Below are 21,897 nucleotides of genomic sequence, written 5' to 3'. Positions count from 1 at the left end.
AAAGATTGAAAGGGAAATTCTGTTATTTGGTCTACACAAATTTTTTCCTATTTTATTTTATTATTTTGTTATTTTATAATTACTCATTATACTTTTATTAATAGAAATGTAATTTATAAATTATCTAAGTGCATGATATATTGTGAAAAGCATAGTTAACATAATAGTTAAATTTATAAATGTCTTGCAATTTACAAATGTCATGCAATATGGTAAAAAGAATTTTAAAAATGTCATGCAATATAGTTTTTATCTCTTTTATTTAATTACAATAAAAGATGTATTAAATAAATTCAAGTTTATAACAAAATAAACATAATTATATTAAAACAATTTTTTCATTCTTAAGACTATTAAATCACTAATTTTGATTTGTTGTTGTACTGGTCAAGAGTGTTCGGGACCTCGGTCCAAGCGTTTAGGTATGGTCAGTTCGGTTATGTCTAGCTCGAGACCGGACATAGGTCTAAAAGTTCGTTACAAGGTAAGTCAAGGTTGTTTTGGTAAGTTTAGGTGAAAATTATAATTAATTAAATGGAAAAATAATTGAATTAGTTATAGTATATTATTTAATTAAGTAAAAGCGGTTAAAAATGTTGGTATCCGAAAGTAACAGGTACATGGTAAAACAGATTATTCTTGAATGATATTATTGTTGTTGAAGATTATATTATGGATGTTGTTGAGATTATATTCTCATTGATAAAAATTGTTGTTTACAAAAAAGGTTTGAGACCCGAGTAAATGTACGGTTTTTTTAATATTCCAGATTGAATATAAAACTAAAATAAAAAAGAAAAATATAAATAATGAATTTTGAATAGGAAAAAATAATTGTGTTTTTTTCAATAATTTTGGTTTTTTTTTTGTAAATTAATATAATATTATTTGGTGGAAAACACTTTTCAATTTTAAATTTTAAATATGGAGTATGTTTATTAACCAGAAAAATATCTTCATCTTTCTTAAAAATTATAGTTTTTATCTCTTCTTATTATTTTATATTTTATAAAAAATTTCATATTAAGCATTTCCTATTATTTGGTTTAAAGTTACTAAATGTCATTAAATATATTATATTTTGATTATTTGTATATAATAGAGATTTAAGTAAAATTTCATAAATATCTCATCAATGTAATTTATTTTTTTATAAAATTAGTAAATTTAAAATTTGATTTTATTAATATAAATAGTTGAATTGCAAGTTTTTTACTTAAAACTTATAAAATTTGGATCCTACATTGTACTTAGCATCTGTCAATAATCTGAATAAATGACAAATGGTAGGTAAACTAATATTTAAAATCACATAAAATATTACTATTCACATATTTATATTAAGACTATAGATTTATAATTTATTTTAAAAAAATACAAATATATTATATCCACATATAAAAATGATTATTGTTTATAAATAAATTTTAAGAATGATATTATATTTAATTTGGTTTTGGAAACTGTTTTTTCAAAACAAAATTATATATATAAATTATATAGCTTTTTTGTTTTTCCTACTGAATTGTGACTCACCAAATAACTTTCTGTTTTTTCTTATTTTACTTTCATTATATCTTTTTTTTTACTTTTTATTTATTTCACGTTATAATTCAATTTTTGTTTTTCTTATAAAAATCAAATAAATATTAATCCTTAGCAATCTAATAATAATATGCAAATAAAAGAATAATAAATAAAATTTTGTAATTTTTTAAAATTAAAAGAATTACGAATTATATGTTTTATATAATTGAATTATTGTTATAATTTAATTAATCAAGATATTTATTAACAATAATTTTATTTCCTTTGAATAATACGCAGAAAAACATTACAAATATCAATCTTTATTTTTATTTGTTCTTTTCTTTAAAAAATAATTTAATATTTTTTAAAATATATATATAAATAATTTAATATTTAAAAGATACTAATACACGTATATTTATATTTATATTTATATTTCATTTAAATAAATATAAATATACATATAATAATAACAAAAATAAAAAATATGAATATACAAACATGAGAGTGTCTGTATTTCTGCTACTAAGTAACGAACTTAATATATGATTAAGATTTATTAAACAAAATATTATCCAAATCCAATAGGTAATATTTTAAAATATCTTATAAATATATTAATTGAAAATATATAATGTTTATAAACGTACAATTTAATAATATTATATAAAAATTATGGACACATATATTTCCGCTAATTATAAATAAAGAACACATATATTTAGGTATTATACGTAAAAATATGTTACTTTGTATGTTGAGCTAATATTTTACCTTATTATATTCAGTAACCATATGTTAAGGACTTATCAATCAATGAATGCCTAATATTATGCAACAGCATGAAAAACATTGTACAATGGCCATCCATTTTTTTTTATGGATTCTCCACTTAATTGTTTTTAATTTTTTTTTCTATTTTATATTTAGATTAATACTTGATTTTATTTTAGTATTTTGGGCATTGTGTTATTTCTTATTTTTTTAAAAATATTTAAAATAAATGGAACAAACGTTTTGAATTGAAATAGATAATTTATTTTAAAAATTAATTGCATAATGAGAGGGAGGGTCTGTTTTACGAGAGATAAATAAATTTAAAATTACATAATGGTTTGTGTTACGTTTACTGTTAGGACTAATGTTTCGTGGATGTTTCGTAGTCGATGGAATACTTGTCTTAATTACTGTGGGACAATCAGATTTAGGGTTACTCATATTTTTCGTGAGGGGAATGCATGTGCTGATAAGTTGGCTAATTTAGGGTTCATTCATAGAGAATCATTTCATTGGTATAATAGACTTCCATCTAGTCTGTTCTTATAATTCTTTATGAATAGGTATAGTCTATCTATGTACCGTTTTTGTTAACATGTTGGTTTTGGTCTAATCCCCCATATTTTTGTATTTTATTTCTTTTTCTTTTTTTGATAATACTTTTTTCATGTGATGGTAGATGATTGTTGTTACCTGAGGTGTCAGCCTAGCTGAGATGTCAAGTTGCATAGTGATGTCTAACATGAAAACTTTTATAAAAATAAAATAAAAATGGAGCAATCGTTTTGAATTGAAAGAGATAATTTATTTTGAAAAAATAATTGCATAATGAAAGGAGGGTATCTTACACCCACTTCCTTTTCCTTTTTATATTTCAACTCCAAATAAAAAAATGCTCATAAATTTTGACACATCTTGAACCTTTTACCTTCACGCTCCATGTTCTTCTCATATTCTCACCTGTCTCGGTCCCTCTTCAATCACCATTGTACAACAACAACTACATTGCTTCATCCTCCTCGCACTTCCCAAAGCGTTTGAAGCATAAACGTGTCTCATTTTATAAGGCAACTAAGAGGAGAGAAAGTCAATGATAGATTCAGGACGCAAGGAGGCACCGTGAGTTCGACATGAAAGCAATCAAATTGAAACCACAAATACTCACTAATGTGAGTTGATTTTAGGTTGATTCATTAGGTGACACTTTTTAGAATTAGGATATGAATTCTTAAGCAATTAAGGTGAGAAATCTAAGGAAAATTCCCACTAGACATTAACTTAACAAGTGTTAAGTAGATGTGGAGGTTAATTTCCAAATATCAAAGGAAGAACACAAGTATAGGTGATGAGTGAATGCTAAACATTGTGCGGAAACATGAACACAAGAACAAGAACAATTTAATCGATTAAAAACATCAAACAAAGAGATTGAACCGATTGAATTCAAAATACAACACAAATCAACCGATTAGATTCAAAAACTAATATTATTATACTGATTGAAAACAATAACAAATGAGCAAGACATGTTTTGAATTTGATATGGAATGGAAATGGAATTATAAGATGAATGATAGGGAAACTTATGTGGTTGAAGCAAGGGAAGAGGAACACGCCACTTGGAAGGTGAATAGATTCCAAGATGAGTGAAGGTTGCCACCACTTGAGAGCTCCCAAAGACTCACAAGATAAGACTAGGAAAGGAGAAACAAGTCTCACAAATTCTCACTCAATTTGAGTATAGTAACTTTACTTCAATTTCAATGTGTCTTTACATGAACCAAGCATCCCTATTTATAGTGATATAGGTTCGATTTTCATGAAGGAAATATGTGGGAAATTCAAATGGAAACCATTTGAAAATGCTGCCCAAAACTAGTCACATGGAAGGTGTGATTTCACATGGAAACGGTAACTTTGCTACTTCTTCTCATAAGCCCTAAACTCCTATCCACACCTCCATTTTATGTTCTATTTAAATCTATTCTAAATAAATTACAAAAATATATATCAATTGAAGCTCATCTATTAATGCTTGTGCCCTTGCTCTAAGTAATCTTCTGAGGCATGATGGATGATGAAAACATGTGTTGGGCTTGGGCCTTAATATTAAGAACACTATTAAGAAGAACTTCAAGTGTTGTGGTCCTTGACCATTCCTCTTATTGACGACCTCTTCTTTTGCTTGTTGAGATGACCCTTCAAGGTTGACATTCATGGTCATCTCTTTATGGATTTGGGTCGTATCACTCACCAAAGAGTTCAAAAGTATCCCTAGTTAGAGAACACCTAAAGTTAAAGAGAATCAACAATACCCAAAGAGAGAGGAACTACCAAAACAAATGGTTGCAAGTACGAAAGAAAGAAAAAGGATATGAGAAAAGGGATATGAGCAAGTTATGTCCGTTTTTGTTCATATTTAGTTACTTTTTAATTTTTATTATTTAAAAGTAATACTATTTAATAAAAGGTTGTTTCAAATACTATGTCGTTTAGAAGTTCTAGAAGGTTCTTCATTGGCAATAGACGTCGAAGCCCCATTGCTTAGGTGGAGATTACGATGCAAAAGTCAACCGTTTGGGGATAAAATCGGTGAAATGTTTCAATGGTTCTCGGTGTCGTTTTGAAGTTTTGGAAGGTTCTTCACTGGCAGTAGTCGTCGAAGCCACGTCGCTTAAGTGGAGATTATGATGTGGAAGCCAACGTTTGGGAATAAAATCGGTGAAATGTTTTAATGGCTCTTGAGGTTTGAGATGTAAATGAACGGGATAATTAATACAAATTCAGAGTTTTATAAAAGAAGCTTCAAAGTTTCATTTCATTCACGATTATAGGATTTGAACATCTTTGTTTCTATTGCTTTCTTTTTTTTTTATATATTTTTGTATGAAAATGTTTATTCAAGGCAGATTTGAGTTTTTATTTACCATTCAATTCTCTCTCAATTTTGGTTTAATTTGAGCGATTTCCTTGACATTCCACTCCAAAAGTACACACCTAACAAAGCAATGAAAGATTTTTTAGTTTTTTTTTTCTTTTATATGAAATTTTTGGATCCTGAATTATTTTTGGCAAGTTATTATGTTTTCATGTCAAATTTATGTATTTAGTAGTGTTTTTGGAAATCTTAGTGTGAATCAAGCCGCCAAAGATATTGTCAAAAAATTAATAATGAATAATTTGGTGAATAATACTTTTTAAATAAGATGTTAAATTTAGTGAATCCTAAACCCAATTTGTGGGCAAAGCTTTTATGACTTTTATGCCCACTGTTGATTTGATCTATTAGATATTATATAAGTTGGAAGTTTGGTAATTTGTATTATTTTTTTCAACTTATTTGTCATGGAAGACACAGATTCAATTCATATGGTGATAGATTCTACAACTTCCAATATACAACCCTTGCATAAGGCGTTTGATGAACATAAAAGTTATTCTAAACTTGAAATGGAAAGATCTCGAAGAACATTACCATATGCATTATGTTTTTACATTGTTTGCTGCTACAATTTTTTTAAACCTTGATCTTAATCTTGATAATCTTACAAAGTTCAACATTCCATTCAAGCCAAATCAAAATTTAATATTAAAAAACAATAAAATTAAAATATAAAAAATGAATGTAAAATTTTAATAAAACTATTACCCTCTTTGTTAAAGTATTAACCTCTTTTAGAAAATAGTTGCCCAAAAAAAATTAACAAGAAGGTTGCAAATACTTCAAGCAAAAGGATTGGTAGAAGTTCAAAAGGATGCAAAAGTATTGAAAATACTTAAATTAATTATCTTTTAAAGTTGACGACCAACAAGAATGGGATAATACCCTAAGGTTTATCGAAGCTTTACCCACCCAATCTTTTTATTTTTGTGTTGCAAGTTTACTATTTAAAAAAAAAATCTAAAACTGAAATACTTTCTTGAAATAAAATTTATTAGATAATTTAAAGTCAGATTTTATAAATTTTACAAATTTATAATACTTTTAAATTTGTTATTTAAATTAATCATACAAGTTGTATAATTTATAATTTTATTATATCAATAGTATAATTTTACATAGTTCTATAATTTACATAACTTACACACTTTTAAATGGTTTATATAATTTTATGATACCTTATATAATCAATTATAATTGTATAGAACTTTACATAATTTTACATTCTTATATTATTTTATAACTATTATTACATAATTTCATAGGTTTTATTATGTAATTTAGTTTTATAATTTTATATTTGTATAATTTATATAGTTTTAAATTTATCATATAAATTATTTATTATAGATTTATGAATTTTTTAAATTTATTATAGTTTTATAATACAAACAAATATTTAAAATTTGTAAAAGTTTGTGTTGGAGATCCCACATCGACTAGAGATTAGAGCTTTTCATAGTATATAAGTGGGTGCAAACCTCACCTCATTGAGCCGGTTTTATGGGGTTGAGTTAGGCTTAAAGTCCACTTCTTAATATGGTATCAGAGTCATTTCGAACCTATCCTAGCGAGTGTTTGTGTTGGGCCTATCGTGTCACCCACCCATAATATATAGTCCCACGCACGAGGAGCTTCTATCTATCACTCTCAGCGTGAGGGCAAACCTCAACCCTATGAACCGGTTTTATGGGGTTGAGTTAGGCTTAAAGTCCATTTCGTAATAGTTTGCAGTTTTAAAATTTATTATATAAGTAATTATATAGTTTTATATTGAATCACTATATATTTATAATTTTATACAATTATATATCTATTTCTGTTCTACACATTTTGTTACCAATTATACTCTTATTAATATAATTAATATTAAGTTTGAAAAATAAATTATTGTTTGTTGATACAATTAATTACTCATCTTACTTTTATTAACACTTGTAATTTATAAATTATTGATATATTGTAAAAAACATAACCAACTTAATAGTTAAATTTACAAATGTCATGTAATATAAAAAATTTTAAAAATATCATGCAATACAATTTTCATTCTCTTTTATTTAATTACAATAAAAAATATATTAAATAAGTTCAATGACAAAATAAACATAATTATATTAAAATAATTTTTCATTCTCAAAACTACTAAGTCATTAATTTTGGTTTATTGTTGTATTGGTCCAATGTTCAGGTATGGTCAGTTCGGTTGACTCAGTTATGTCTAGCTCGATCTGGGGCAGACATAGGTCCAAAAGTTCGCTACAAGGTCAACCCAAATTTTTTGGTAAGTTTATAGGAAAAATATAATTAATTAAATGCAATAATAATCGAATTAGCTATAGTATATTATTAAATGCAAGTAAAAGCGGTTAAGAATGTTGGTACTAACATGTAGATGATAAAAGAGATTATTGTTGAATGATATTATTCTGGATGTTGAGATTATATTTTCATCTATGATGATTGTTGAAGAAATGTTTATAAAAAAAGGTTTGAGAGTAAAGGTATGCTCTTCTGAATACTCTAGTCTAGACGGAATATAAAACTAAAACTAAAAAAAAGAATATAAATAATGAATTTTGAATAGGAAAAAAAATTGTGTTTTTTTCAATAATTTTGGTAACTATTTTTTTTAAACTAATACTGCTATTTGGTAGAAAGCACTTGCCAATTTAAAATTTTAAATGTGTAGACGTTGTTCTTAAAATTTTTTTATATTTTCATCTCTCTTAAAAAATTATAATTTTCATTTCTTATTATTTAGTTTACAGTTACAAATGTCATACAATATATTATATTTTTATTATTTGTATATAGTAGAGATTTCAGTAAAATTTCATAAATATCTCACTAATGTAATTTTTTTTATAAAATTAGTAAATTTAAAATTTGATTTTATTAATATGAAAAGTTAAATTGCATTATTTTTACTTAAAATTTAGAAAATTTTGATTCTATATGGTATTTAGATCTCAATAATCTGAATAAACGACAAATTATAAGTAAACTAATATTTAAAATCAAATAAAATATTATTATTCACATATTTATATTAAGAGTATAAATTTATAATTTATTTTAATCCACATATAAAAATGATTCCTTTTTATAAATAAATTTTAATAATGATATTATAGTTTGGTTTGGTTTTGAAAATTGTTTTTCCAAAACAAAATTATATAAATATATATAAATTATTTAGTTTTTCTTGTTTATCGTACTGAAAATTTGGGGTTCACCAAACAACTTTTTGTTTTGTCTTTTCACTTTCCTCATGTCTTTTTGTTACTTTTTATTTATTTCACGTTGCAATTCAATTTTTATTTTTTTTATAAAAATCAAATAAATCATAATCCTTAGCAATAATAAGAATATGCAAATAAAGAAATAATAAATAAAATTTTTAAAATTAAAAGAATTGGGAATGATATGTTTTATATAATTTGATTATTGTTATAATTTAATTAATAAAGAATCTTATTTTCTTTGAATAATACAAAAACAAATGATATTTCAAATATCAATCTTTGTTTTTATTTGATCTTTCCTTTAAAAATAATTTAATAATTTTCTTTAAAATATATATATATATAAATAATTTGATATTTAAAAGATACGAATACATATATTTATATAATACATATATCTATATTTAATGTAAATAAACATAAATATACATATAATAATAAAAAATAAAAAATATGAATAACAATGAAAAAAAGCGTCTATGTTTTTTTAGTATTAAGTAATTTACTTAATATATGATTAAGATTTATTAAACAAAATATTTTCTGTTGATAATAAACCGATATCCAAATCCTATAGGTAATATTTTTAAATATCTTATAAGTATATTAATTGGAAAATATATAATGTTTATAAACGTACAATTTAATAATATTATATAAAAATTACGGACACATATATTTTCGCTAATTATAAATAAAGAACACATTTAGGTATTACACGTAAAAATATGCTACCTTGTGGCAACCATGTTGAGCCAATATTTTATCTTATTATATTCAGTAACCACATGTAGGATGATTAATTAAAATTATTTGTCATAATAATAATAATCTATTTCTATATATAAAAAAATATTTTTTATTAGAATTGTTTATTTTTTTATATAAAAGTTTTCATCTCGTTATGCAACTTGACATCAACAATCATCTGCCATCACATGAAAAAAGTATTATTATTAAAAAATACAAAAATACAAAAATATAGAAGACTCTAAACCAAAATATAAGTAGATTATACATATTATAAAGAATTATAAGAATAAACCAGATGAAAGTCTAGTATATCAATAAAAGGATTCTTCATGAATAAATCTTAAATTAGTCAACTTATCAGCATACATTCCCTTTACGAAAAATATGAGTAATAATAAACCTATTTTTTTCATCGTAATTAAGACAAATATTTCATCGTCACGATCCTAGCAGTAAAACACAGCACAAACAAAAACATAATCACATTAAGCCAGAATCATCATGGTTTCATCTTTTGAGCTTCATCTATAACATGTATAACTCCATAAAACTCAACAATCATAGTAGTATGAACTTCAAGAAACACATGGAAAACACCAATAAGTGTTAATTTTAATCCAGTCCAGTGAAGAAAATTCCCATATAACCGGAGGAGGAGGAAAAACTTTACCAGTACGAGTATTAATACCAAAAAACTTAATCATGTTGAAATACAACATATCATTTTTCATGGAAGCTTTAGACAAATTTTTCACTAGACAAGCTAAATCTTTAATTACTATAATAGCCTTAGAAACATCAATCTTATCCTAAAATCTATAGTATAATTCCGCATACGCCATATTATCCAAATAAAAAAATTATCACAACAAGCTTAATCAATTTAAGCAAATGACTACCATCACTCTTAATAAAAAAAAGAAGATCCTAGATTTTAGGAGAAATGAGGAGTAAGAAATTTTTTTCAAACCCAACTCCAAATATGCAAAACATTAGAACATTCAAAAAAATAAATGTTGAATAAATTTCTCATGCTTTTCACAAAGAGTACACATAAAACATATATGCAAACATTTTTTCTGAATATGTTGATATGTATGAACCTTTAGTTTTAAAAATTTATTAGATGTGGACCATGTTATTTGGAGAGAGCGGAGAAATTGGTACTGCTTTTTTTAAACTATTTTTTTTTTCAATTGTTATTATACAAATATGAATTTCCTATTTTATATTTATTAATATTTTATTTTATTAATTTATTTTGTCATTTTGTAATTTCAGCAATTAACAAAGTATTTTTTTAGTTTTAAAATTTTATTTTATTTATTGTCACTTAACGATTGCTAATAAAAATTACGGACAAACTCTTGCGTCTTTTAACTGCATTTTTTATTTTTACTATTATTATGTGTATTTATATTTATCTAAATGATATATATATATATATATTTTTTTTTTTGTATCTTTTAAATATAAATTATATATATATATATATATATATATATTTTAAAGAAAAAAACATTAAATTATTTTTAAAGTGAAGTCCAAATAAAAATAAAGATTGATATTTATGATATTTTTCAACATATTATTCAAAGGAAATAAAATTATTGTTAATGAATATCTTTATTAATTCAGTTATAATAATAATAATAATCAATTTATATAAAATATATCATTTATAATTCTTTTAATTTTAAAAAAATATTTATTATTTTCTTATTCTTATCAAGATTAAAAAAAAAATAGATTGTTAAGTATTATGATTTATTTGATTTTCTTAAGAAAAATAAAAATTGAATTACAACGTGAAATAAATAAAAAGTTAAAAAAATCACAATGAAAATGGAAGAAGAAAAAACAGAAAGTTGTTTGGTAATTGTTTTGGAAAAATAGTTTTCAAAACGAAACTAAACTATAATATCATTCTTAAAATTTATTTATAAAAAGGAAACTATAATATCATTCTTAAAATTTATTTATAAAAAGGAATCATATTGATAGATGAGTATAATATATTTGTATTTATTAAAATAAATTATAAATATACACTCTTAATATAATATATATGAATAATAATATTTTATTTAATTTTAAATATTAATTTTTCTACAATTTGTTGTTTATTTAGATTATTGACAAATCACAAGTCTTATATAAGATCTAAATTTTATAAATTTATAATTAAAAATCATGCAATTTAACTATTCATATTAAAAAAACCAAATTTTATAAAAAAATAAATTATATTAATGAGATATTTATAGAATTTTACTTAAATCTCTACTACATAAAATAATAAAAATATAATATATTGCATGATATTTAGTAACTGTAAAAAAAAATATAAATATTACATGATATTTAATAACTGTAAACAAATAAAAATATAATATATTGCATGATATTTAGTAATAGTAAACTAAATAATAAAAAATTATGACATGGAAACTTTTATAAAAAAAGAAATACTATAATTTTTAAGATAGACAATGATAGGAAAAAAAATTAAAAAGTTTCAACGACTACACATTTAAAATTTAAAATTAATAATTGCTTTCTACAAAATGAGAATATATTAGTTTACAAAAGTAAAATAGTTACCAAATTTATTGAAAAAACACATTTTTTTTATTCAAAATTATATTTTTCTTTTTTTAGTTTTATATTAATAATAACAAATCAAAATTAGTGATTTATCATTATTGAGAATAAAAAAGTTGTTTTAATATAATTATATTTATTATGTTATAAATTTAAATTTGTTTAATACTTTTTTTATTATAATTAAATAGAAAAAATAAAAATTAAATTACATTACTTTTTAAAGTTCTTTTACCAACTCGATGAAATTATTATATTTGACAAAATTATTTTTAATATTTGATGCAAATTTATTTTTTTGCAAAATTAATTAATTAAAGAAAAATACATTAAAATAAAGATAATACATAAATATAAAAATGATATGATGTAAAACTAATCTATTATACCATACTTAAAAGATTTGTTTTGGAAACTGCACTAAACTACGTCGTTTTGGTGGGCGCATAATTAAACCCTAACCAGGGCTTCATCACGACACTCTCGGGGCCTCCCGCACAGCAAGCGAAAGCAAAAAGGATCCAAATGGAACTACTTAAAATAATAAGGGTATTTTCGTCAACAGAGGAAAAAACTTGTAGCCTATAAATAAACCCTCTAACCCTCGTTTCCTCACTTCTCTTCACTCTATCATTCTCCTTTCTTCTCTTGCGGCTAGGGTTTTAGCGCAGCTTCTTCTAGGTACGTTTTCTTATGCCGTTTCATTAGTTTTAATTCTTCTATTCATGCTTATCCTATTGGATTGTGTTGCCTGCTGAATATGGTTTTCTATATGTTGTTTATGTCTTCAATATATCTCTGTTTTGTTGATGAATTTTAATTGTTTCACATGAATTTCATGTTTTTTTCGAATTTTTGTCTGAGTTATTGGTTATAATCGGTAAGATGTCTTCAAAAAATGATTTTTTTTTTCGTTTGGTTTTGTACCTTTGAAATACTCAGATTTGATTTGATTTTTGTGGATTTGTGTGTTTTTTATATTCAAATCCATGGATCCAGATCTGGTTAAACTTTTGCTTTTTGTTTAAGATTTTTCTCAATTCTGATGGATGGATCTATAACCTTTTGGTTTTAATCGATTCAAGTCGCATTTTTTTTTTGAGATGGCATGATAAATGTGTGGTTTAACCCACTGGTTTTAATTGGTTCAAGTTGCGGATTTTACGGGATGACATGATAATTGTTTGGTTTAACCTTTTATTTTAATCGATTCAAGTCGCTGATTTTACGAGATGACATGATAAATGTGTGGTTTAACCTTTTGGTTTTAATCGATTCAAGTTGCTGACTTTACGAGATAGACATATAAATGCGTGGGTGTCTTGAATACCTTTTTCGGATGTGGTGTAGTAACATATGTGTGGGTGACTTGAATACCTTGTTTGCATGTGGGTGTCTTGAATACCTTGTTTTTGTGGTGTAGTAACTTATGTGTGGGTGTCTTGAATACATTGTTTGCATGTGGCGTAGTAACTTAATTTTGACGTGTCAATGCGTCAATATTTTTATTTCTGTATGTAATCTGTTTTGTGTTCCCTTTGCTCTAATGAATTATACCTACTAATAGCTTGTTGTCTGCGTTGCTTATAGTTGTATGCCTGCTTTATATGAAGTTTGTGTGCAAGGAATTTGGAGATTACCCGATATTTTAATGTTTTAATGGTTATACATGTCTTGTAATATAAAGCTTGTTGTGTGATTTCTTCTTATATATTGCCGTTACTTTTAATTGGTATGCATAATGTAAACTTTGTTTTTAGATATTACCCAATATATTATTTATGATTATCCATGGTTTGTTGTATATGCGAACCCATCTCCTTTGTGTGATGTGGCTATTTTTTGGTTTAAGATGATGCTAATGTATGCATTTAGTTGTTGCTTTTTGCAGATACTCAAACGCAGTTATGGGTAAGGAAAAGGTTCACATCAGTATTGTGGTCATTGGTCATGTCGACTCTGGGAAGTCCACCACCACTGGCCATCTGATCTACAAGCTTGGAGGCATTGACAAGCGTGTGATTGAGAGGTTCGAAAAGGAAGCTGCTGAGATGAACAAGAGGTCATTCAAGTATGCCTGGGTGCTTGACAAGCTCAAGGCTGAACGTGAAAGAGGAATTACAATTGATATTGCCTTGTGGAAGTTTGAAACCACTAAGTACTACTGCACAGTCATTGATGCTCCCGGACACAGGGATTTCATTAAGAATATGATTACCGGAACATCTCAAGCTGACTGTGCTGTTCTCATCATTGATTCTACCACTGGTGGTTTTGAAGCTGGTATTTCTAAGGATGGACAGACTCGTGAACATGCTCTTCTGTCTTTCACTCTTGGTGTGAAGCAGATGATTTGTTGCTGTAACAAGGTAATTTATGTTTTGGATGTTAAGCCTTTCAGTAATTACTCCTCGGTCAATTTCTTTAAAGTTTAATTTATTTTAAAAAATCTTAATTGTCTTTCTCTGTATCAGATGGATGCTACTACACCCAAGTACTCCAAGGCTAGGTATGATGAAATTGTGAAGGAAGTCTCTTCCTACTTGAAGAAGGTGGGATACAACCCTGACAAAATTCCTTTCGTACCAATTTCTGGTTTTGAGGGAGACAACATGATTGAGAGGTCCACAAACCTCGACTGGTACAAGGGACCTACCTTGCTTGATGCACTTGACCAGATCTCTGAGCCCAAGAGGCCATCTGACAAGCCTCTCAGGCTTCCTCTTCAGGATGTTTACAAGATTGGAGGAATTGGAACTGTGCCTGTGGGACGTGTTGAGACTGGTGTCATCAAGCCTGGTATGGTGGTGACTTTTGCACCATCTGGACTGACAACTGAAGTTAAGTCTGTGGAGATGCATCATGAAGCTCTCACAGAGGCTCTCCCCGGTGACAACGTGGGGTTCAATGTGAAGAATGTTGCTGTTAAGGATCTCAAGCGTGGTTATGTTGCTTCAAACTCCAAGGATGATCCTGCCAAGGAGGCTGCTAACTTCACCTCCCAGGTTATCATCATGAACCACCCTGGTCAGATTGGAAATGGCTATGCCCCTGTTCTGGATTGCCACACCTCCCACATTGCTGTCAAGTTTGCTGAACTTATGACCAAGATTGACAGGCGATCTGGCAAAGAGCTCGAGAAGGAGCCTAAGTTCTTGAAGAATGGTGATGCTGGATTTGTTAAGATGATTCCAACCAAACCCATGGTGGTGGAGACTTTCTCTGAGTATCCCCCTCTTGGTCGTTTTGCTGTGAGGGACATGCGTCAAACTGTTGCTGTGGGAGTCATCAAGAGCGTGGAGAAGAAGGATCCCACTGGAGCCAAGGTTACCAAGGCCGCACAGAAGAAGAAGTGAATCGTGCTGGGCGGTTCAACAGGGGATGGTTATAATAAATGCTGGTTTCTTGCTTGTACTCTTGTGTCATCGCTAGGTAGATTGTTTTTCGTACTTAGTTTGAAGTTTCCGCCATCATCTCCGAACTTTTGTTCCCAGAATTGGGTTCTTGATCGACGGTGGCGGCTCTTTTACTATTATTATGTCTTTTTATGTCTTTTTGTGTTTTTGTGAGAACCCCTGATTACATTTTTGTAAGCGCAGCAAGTTTTACGGCTTTGCTGCGTGGTTTGTTTGCATTTTAAATATCGGACTTTTATATTTGTGTTTTAAATCGTGTTTCCTAATTATTTTCAGCATTTTAAATGTTATCTGTCATTTCTGTCGTTTTAAATATTATCTGCCTTGCATTATTATTTATCGTCTGCTTTTCCTTTTACATGCAAATATTCAACAACGGATAACCAAATTAAACTTTCATTTTTTTCAAATTTAGAAGGATTTGTTTTAAGGATGCTTTTTTTAAAAAATAATTGTTTTTATTGAGGTGTGCTGTGGTAGTTAATATTTTTGACGTACGAAAAATAATGAAATTTGGGTGTACTTTTTCTAGGAATATATTTTTACATTAAAGGTTGGAAAGGTGTTTTGATTATCAATTGTATCTAGATCTTTATCCCTTAAATGCTTGTATTTTTTCATACAAAATTACACTATTATAATTGTCAATTAATTTATTTCCATAATATGGAAATAAATTGTATCTACTTTTAGTATCTACTACCAATGAAGAGCAATAATAAAAGTATTTATTTTCATAACAAAAGGAGAACAACATTAAAATTCTGAGATCAGGATTTCAGATTTTGGCCATTGGATCCTGGTTTTCTTTTTCAAAAATAAACTTGGGTTATTTGAAACGATCTGTCAACAAAATATTTTTTATCATTTTTTCTTTCAAAAAAAATGATAGTCATTTAACTAATATTTAATATTTAACAATAATTTTAATATTTTCACTGAAAAAGACTAAAGAATCTTATTTTTGTTGAATCTGTTCCAAATAATAGTATCTTTTTTAAATTGAATTTATTGTGATAAGATTAATGTTTAAATCTGATTGATTTGTGAATCAAATTGATTCCTTATAATTAAAAAAATTAACTTTCAAGTATTTCATCTTACATGTCATGAACTTTACACATTTTATTTTATTTATGTCTACATTTGTTATAAAGTAAGAAAAAAAATGCACTTATATCTTCTAGATTTTCTAAAATAATTATCAAATAAAAATTAAAATAACTTGACGTATTTTAGTTATATCTTATTGAAGATGATACGCAAAATTATAAATTTAATAACATTTTATTTTATTTAACAAAGTATACCTTTTCAAAATTATGTTTGGTTTTGACATTTTTATTATAACATTTTAATATTAAATAATATATGCAAGTATACTTTTATAAAAATATAAGAAAGAATAGTTCTACCTTATAAAAATTAAGACACCAAATAAAAATAGAAAAAAATACATATTATGTAAACAACCAAATACTATTACGTCAATCTTGAATACTAAATATATTTAAAATGGGATTATTATAAGTGCTAAAACTATAAACATTAATATATTTGAGTGCGTGTAAGAATTTAATAGAGTAGGAAAAAAAGTATTAGAAAAAGTTTAATCTAGTGTGATAATTATAAAAATTAGGCGAAGATTTTTGAGGATTAGACAAAGACATTAAAAAATAAAGACAGTTACTTAGTGAAGGATTCAATACGTTGAATTTGAGAAACACAAGACTACTTGTAATAATTTATAATTGGTAGAACCCATTGAGAAGTATAAAGCAGAATCAAATATAGCGAAGATTAAGCTACAATAGTATAAAATTAAATGTTTTACTATCGTTTCTATTGTTCTCGCCTTATAGCTTTACAATTTTTTTTGAACCTAATTTATAATCATCTTTATCAATGCCACGCTAAATTAGTTTGGGTTTTTTTTAAAAAGTATTTTTAAAATTCATTCGAACCTCTCGAGCTAACACAAATTTTAATTCTGCTAAAATTATTTGCTAAAAATAACCATATTTTTAGAGTGTTATAAACTATAAAATTCGGACACTCCTCTTAAATGTCGTGTCGGTATTTGATACTAGTATCGGATACCGAAACTAGTATGATATTTGTAAAACATATTATGAAATGTTCAATTCAAAAAATATTTGTTAGATTTCTGACAATTGTAACATAATTAAAAAAATAATTAAAAAAAATACGTTAATTTTCTAAAAATTCAAACTTTATTGTATAAATTATAATGATTATAAAAATAAGAAACAAATTTTTGTGAATCAATTATAAAAAAACATTGTTCTGAAAGATACTTATCCACATAAATATTTATTATCAATTTATATAATTTATAATTATATAATTTATAATTATATAATATATAAATTTGTATTCTCATATCTTATATTTTAGATATTTTATGTATCACGTATCCGTATCGTATTATATAGATGCCCAAATAAACAAAAAGTACGTAAGAAGTCAGTATTAATAAAACTAAAACATAATCGTCGTATATATTTTTATTTCTAATGCGCTGAAAAAGCCTGAGAAATTTCTTACAAATGACATTTCCATCAACCTTAGAAGTATCTTTAATCCATGGGCACCAATATTTTTTTAAATTTTTCGTTTTTTTTTCCATTGGAACAACTCGTCTCTTCCACCCCTTCTCTACTTCCAAATTATCAAACACTATAAATATCAATTAACTACGAAAACACATCCAAATAAGAGAGATGGGTAACAAAATCTAATCCAGAATATATATAAAAAAGTAGAGACAAAATTAGATAGAATTAAACAGGACAGTTTAGTGGCTTAAAATGATGTTTGGTCAGCAATGAGCTGCAGATTAGTCCTTGAATGCCAGCTTTGAGATTCTGTGTGGACCGTGTTCATGGAGAAAAAAACAAGACAAGACCATTCATGTACACATACGTAGAATCAAAGGAAAAAAGAGAGGAAAGTCATTAATAATTGTGACAAAAGCTTGCAAAAATTACAGAATTTGCATAAAATACTACTGCTACTAATTTATTCAGCAGACTTAACAGTTTGTGGTATCTGAACAAGAGATCGAATCTCGAGTGTAGAACAAAATTCCATGCAGACTGAAATTAATGCAGGGCCATACCTTACTCTTCTAATGCTATCAGTAAAATACCTGAAAGCTCAAAACAGTGTGTTTCAGATCACAGGTTTTTGAAAGCTGAATCACGAGTCCCTTTCTGTGGGGTGAGTCTAGCCAGAAGCGCCTTATTGTGACAGTGCTCTGCGTCCACAAAGTAAAAGCTCCCATTGGCCTTAAAGGTCACAAAAGGCCTCTGGGTTTCCGGTGGTCGAATATCGGAAAACTTGATAGTCCTGGGAATTGAAGATGCCAGCCAGGACAGCATTTCCACCTCGAAGCTGTCGGAACCTGGCTGCCACCTGAGTTTGTGAATGTATGGGCTAACGAACCAATGAAGGGCACCAGTTGTAGAGGCACTCAGGAATATTACAGTTGACGCCAGGGCACCTTTCAGGATGACATTCATGTCGGGGGATGTCATGAAGGTTATGACCGGACCGAGAGACACCGAGAGGCAGCAAGTTGAGAGAGACAAAAGTTTCACTTTCTTTATGGTGTTTGAGATGGGGCCATGGTAAACAACTCCAGTTTCCTTGTCATCTTCCACTGATTGTCCTCCACCATGAGGTCCAATGCTAATCTTGTCATCTTCCTCTGTAGCTGGAGCTGGTGATGCCCATCTTCTTTGGAAAGCAGTAAGATGGGAGGAAGTTTTAAAAGATGGATTGGGTCTAAAGGGCCGTCCACAGGTTGAGGACCTAAAACATTGGTATACTGAACCATGGAAGCAAATGAATACACAAATAAAAATATTAATAGGTATCTTCTTTTACAACAACAATAAATAAGAAAACACTCTAATAGGCATGGGATTCTAACTAGATGCAATCAGAAACATCAAAGAGCTACTTATAATTATAGAACATAACCAATTTAGTTTTGCTATATGAGAATCATTTTAAGAGGGAGGTGCGACACACATTACAAGACTAAAATGAAAAATTAACAACGGATTTCAGATCATATTAAAAATTATATAAGGGATGTTTTCTCAAGACAGCACTACATGAAAGGAACCACATGGGTTGGGTGTTTAAAGATATTTACTGGGTCCTGATTTGAACTAATGTATGAAGCAGTTTTTTTCTGCCACTGGCTCCTACTTTTGTGTCGTTTGATGGGTTTTGTCATTACTAACAGAGTATTAGCATTTGGCAAGAACTGAAACCGTGATCAACCATGGCTTGGAAATAAATCAAACCAGAACAAATGATTCAATTGAGTCAGTTTCATAAAATCCTAGGTGTCAAATAACCTTACAACCATGTTAGTTAGTAACAATTCGTCAGTAGGTCGGCCTCAAGCAGGATATCAAATGTAGAAAATAAAATAGTCATTCATAAGAAGAGGATGATCATCGTCTCATTTGAAAAAGATGGCCTGTGTAAGAGTAGATTGAAGGCAGGTTCAAATACCTAAATTTATCTTTCATTCTAATCCCAGAGAATTGTAATATAGAGAATAGGAATTTTTATACACAAACTTTTCTGTTGGCAGAAAATGAAAAGAGATGAAATTAATTTTCCAAAAATTAAAAATCACTTATCTAAAAACTACTTTCTAGAAGCTATCCCAAATTAATTAGTCTTTCAAAACTATGATTTTAAACTTTTGCTGAAATTAGTTAGGAAGAAGTTCATCCAAACAAACCCTAATTCACAATTCTTCATTTTTCTTCATCTATTTTCACCCTGAACCAGTACTTATCACACCGAATCACTTTGCTTTCCAAAATTGAGAACCACTAGAGATAAGTTTCGTTCCAGTTTCATTAAATTTAAGCCTCAAATCAAGCAACTAAGGTGCTAAACAATTCCAGATCCGTAAACGGGACAAGTAAACTAAAAATTGATATTCAGCACGTTTCACAAATCTTACATAACAAAATTTGAAGCAACGTTTCTCTTTCATTCGAAAAAAGGTAGAAAAAAATAGAATCTTTAGATTGACAGTAAGATCTTTAGGGTGCCCATGTAACCCGGTTCAAGGGATACCACAAAAAAATGAAGAACCCACACAGAGATCGTGAAAAGTTAAAAACTTTTGGGGTTGGTGTGCAAGGTAACGTTGAGAATGCAAAAGAGTGGTGAAAGAGAGAGCAGAAACAGTGATAGCGAAGGAAGAGAACCTGAAGGAGTGGTTCTGCACACGTGGCGGGAGCTCTGTGATCGCAGCAAGTGAAGGAGAGCGGTTCTTGCCATTGCTGCGCTTCCGAATTACAGTCTCTCTCTCTCTCTCACACACACACTATAAGTTTAGGTCCGACCCGTTTAAACCGGGTTAAGATCCGAACCGATCAAGAGCGGGTTAAGATCCGAACCGATTAAGAGCGGGTAAAGATCCGAACCGATTAAGAGCGGGTTAAGATCCGAACCGATTAAGACCGGGTTAAGGTCCGCTAAGTTAGTCATTCAATCAGGTTATTTCAGAAATGACATTATTAAGTTTTAAATGAGGCTTGTTAAAAGTTTTTGTTTTATTAAATGTTTTTTAAATATCCTATGGTTTGCATGAATAAAATGCTATAGTCATTATTTTTTATTTTTATATCTTCAATTCTTTAGTCTACTTCTTTATTCTAAGTTGATTAATAGATTATTAGAGACTAAAGAAGAAGAAAAATAATTTACTTGATAAATTCAAAATGAGAAAATAAAAATAAAACAATTTTAATTTATTAACTACAAAATTAAATAATAAAGTAGTTAGAACAAAATAAAAAAATTAAATAGAACGATTTTTTAAATAGAAATATTTAAATTTATAAATTGTGTAAAGCATAATTATGAAAAAGATAAATAGTAATATGTAAAATATTTTGAAAAAATAAAAAATATCAAATTAAATAATTTTTTTTAATTTATTCTTGCAATTAAAGTTTTATTAAACTAAATATATAAGATCAGTCCTATTTGTAACTAGAATATCAAGGTTTAATTAAAAGTTTTTAAATTGATAGAATATCAAGGTTTTTAAAAAAGTTTTAAACAATAAGGTGTAACTCTTAACGGTTTTAGGGTTTCTTATAGTCGTTTAATTTAAACGACAAAATACTTGGTAAATAAGATATCAAATGTGGGCATTTGGTCTAGTGGTATGATTCTCGCTTAGGGTGCGAGAGGTCCCGAGTTCAATTCTCGGAATGCCCCATTATTATTTTTACATTTAATATATGTTTGAATAAAAAAAAAGTCAATCTACATAAGATTGGATTTTAATGGTATTTGAATTTTTGAATATTTTTTTTGGTTTGGCTTTGATTACCAATTATATGACTTCATATTTTCTTACAGATATATTAAAAAGTTTTCTGATATATTTATAGTATATTTTATAAGATATTATATTATATTATATTATATTTTCTTTATTGACTTAAGTACAAAAACATTAAAAAAAAAAAGTTACTCGTGAACTTTCATTTGGTGCTCCATCCTATTTCATTAATAGAGTTCTTTCCTCATGAAAAAATTTATAATTTGACTTACA

General features: G+C 27.3%; 2 protein-coding genes and 1 non-coding gene across 3 annotated transcripts; 2 read left to right on the top strand and 1 right to left on the bottom strand.

Annotated features, from left to right (window-relative positions):
- The first annotated feature begins 12,329 nt into the window (after nucleotides 1-12,329).
- LOC137837309 (elongation factor 1-alpha) lies at nucleotides 12,330-15,522 on the top strand. The gene is made up of 3 exons (XM_068646279.1): nucleotides 12,330-12,534; nucleotides 13,745-14,222; nucleotides 14,328-15,522. Exons 2-3 carry the CDS (start codon nucleotides 13,761-13,763, stop codon nucleotides 15,207-15,209), a joined length of 1,344 nt encoding a protein of 447 aa, XP_068502380.1. The 5' UTR covers nucleotides 12,330-12,534; nucleotides 13,745-13,760; the 3' UTR covers nucleotides 15,210-15,522.
- Nucleotides 15,523-18,218: 2,696 nt separating this feature from the next.
- Nucleotides 18,219-20,704, bottom strand: LOC137837304 (uncharacterized). The gene is made up of 2 exons (XM_068646271.1): nucleotides 20,537-20,704; nucleotides 18,219-19,122 (listed from the first exon to the last, which is right to left on the bottom strand). Exons 1-2 carry the CDS (start codon nucleotides 20,607-20,609, stop codon nucleotides 18,470-18,472), a joined length of 726 nt encoding a protein of 241 aa, XP_068502372.1. The 5' UTR covers nucleotides 20,610-20,704; the 3' UTR covers nucleotides 18,219-18,469.
- A 781-nt stretch (nucleotides 20,705-21,485) lies between these two features.
- TRNAP-AGG (transfer RNA proline (anticodon AGG)) lies at nucleotides 21,486-21,557 on the top strand. Its single transcript has one exon. It is a non-coding gene; the product is annotated as a tRNA-Pro (tRNA).
- The last annotated feature ends 340 nt before the right edge of the window (nucleotides 21,558-21,897 follow it).

This window comes from Phaseolus vulgaris, chromosome 4, assembly GCF_000499845.2.
Source record: "Phaseolus vulgaris cultivar G19833 chromosome 4, P. vulgaris v2.0, whole genome shotgun sequence".
In the NCBI taxonomy this organism is placed as follows: Eukaryota; Viridiplantae; Streptophyta; class Magnoliopsida; order Fabales; family Fabaceae; genus Phaseolus; species Phaseolus vulgaris.
This window is presented reverse-complemented; position numbering and strand designations above follow the sequence as displayed.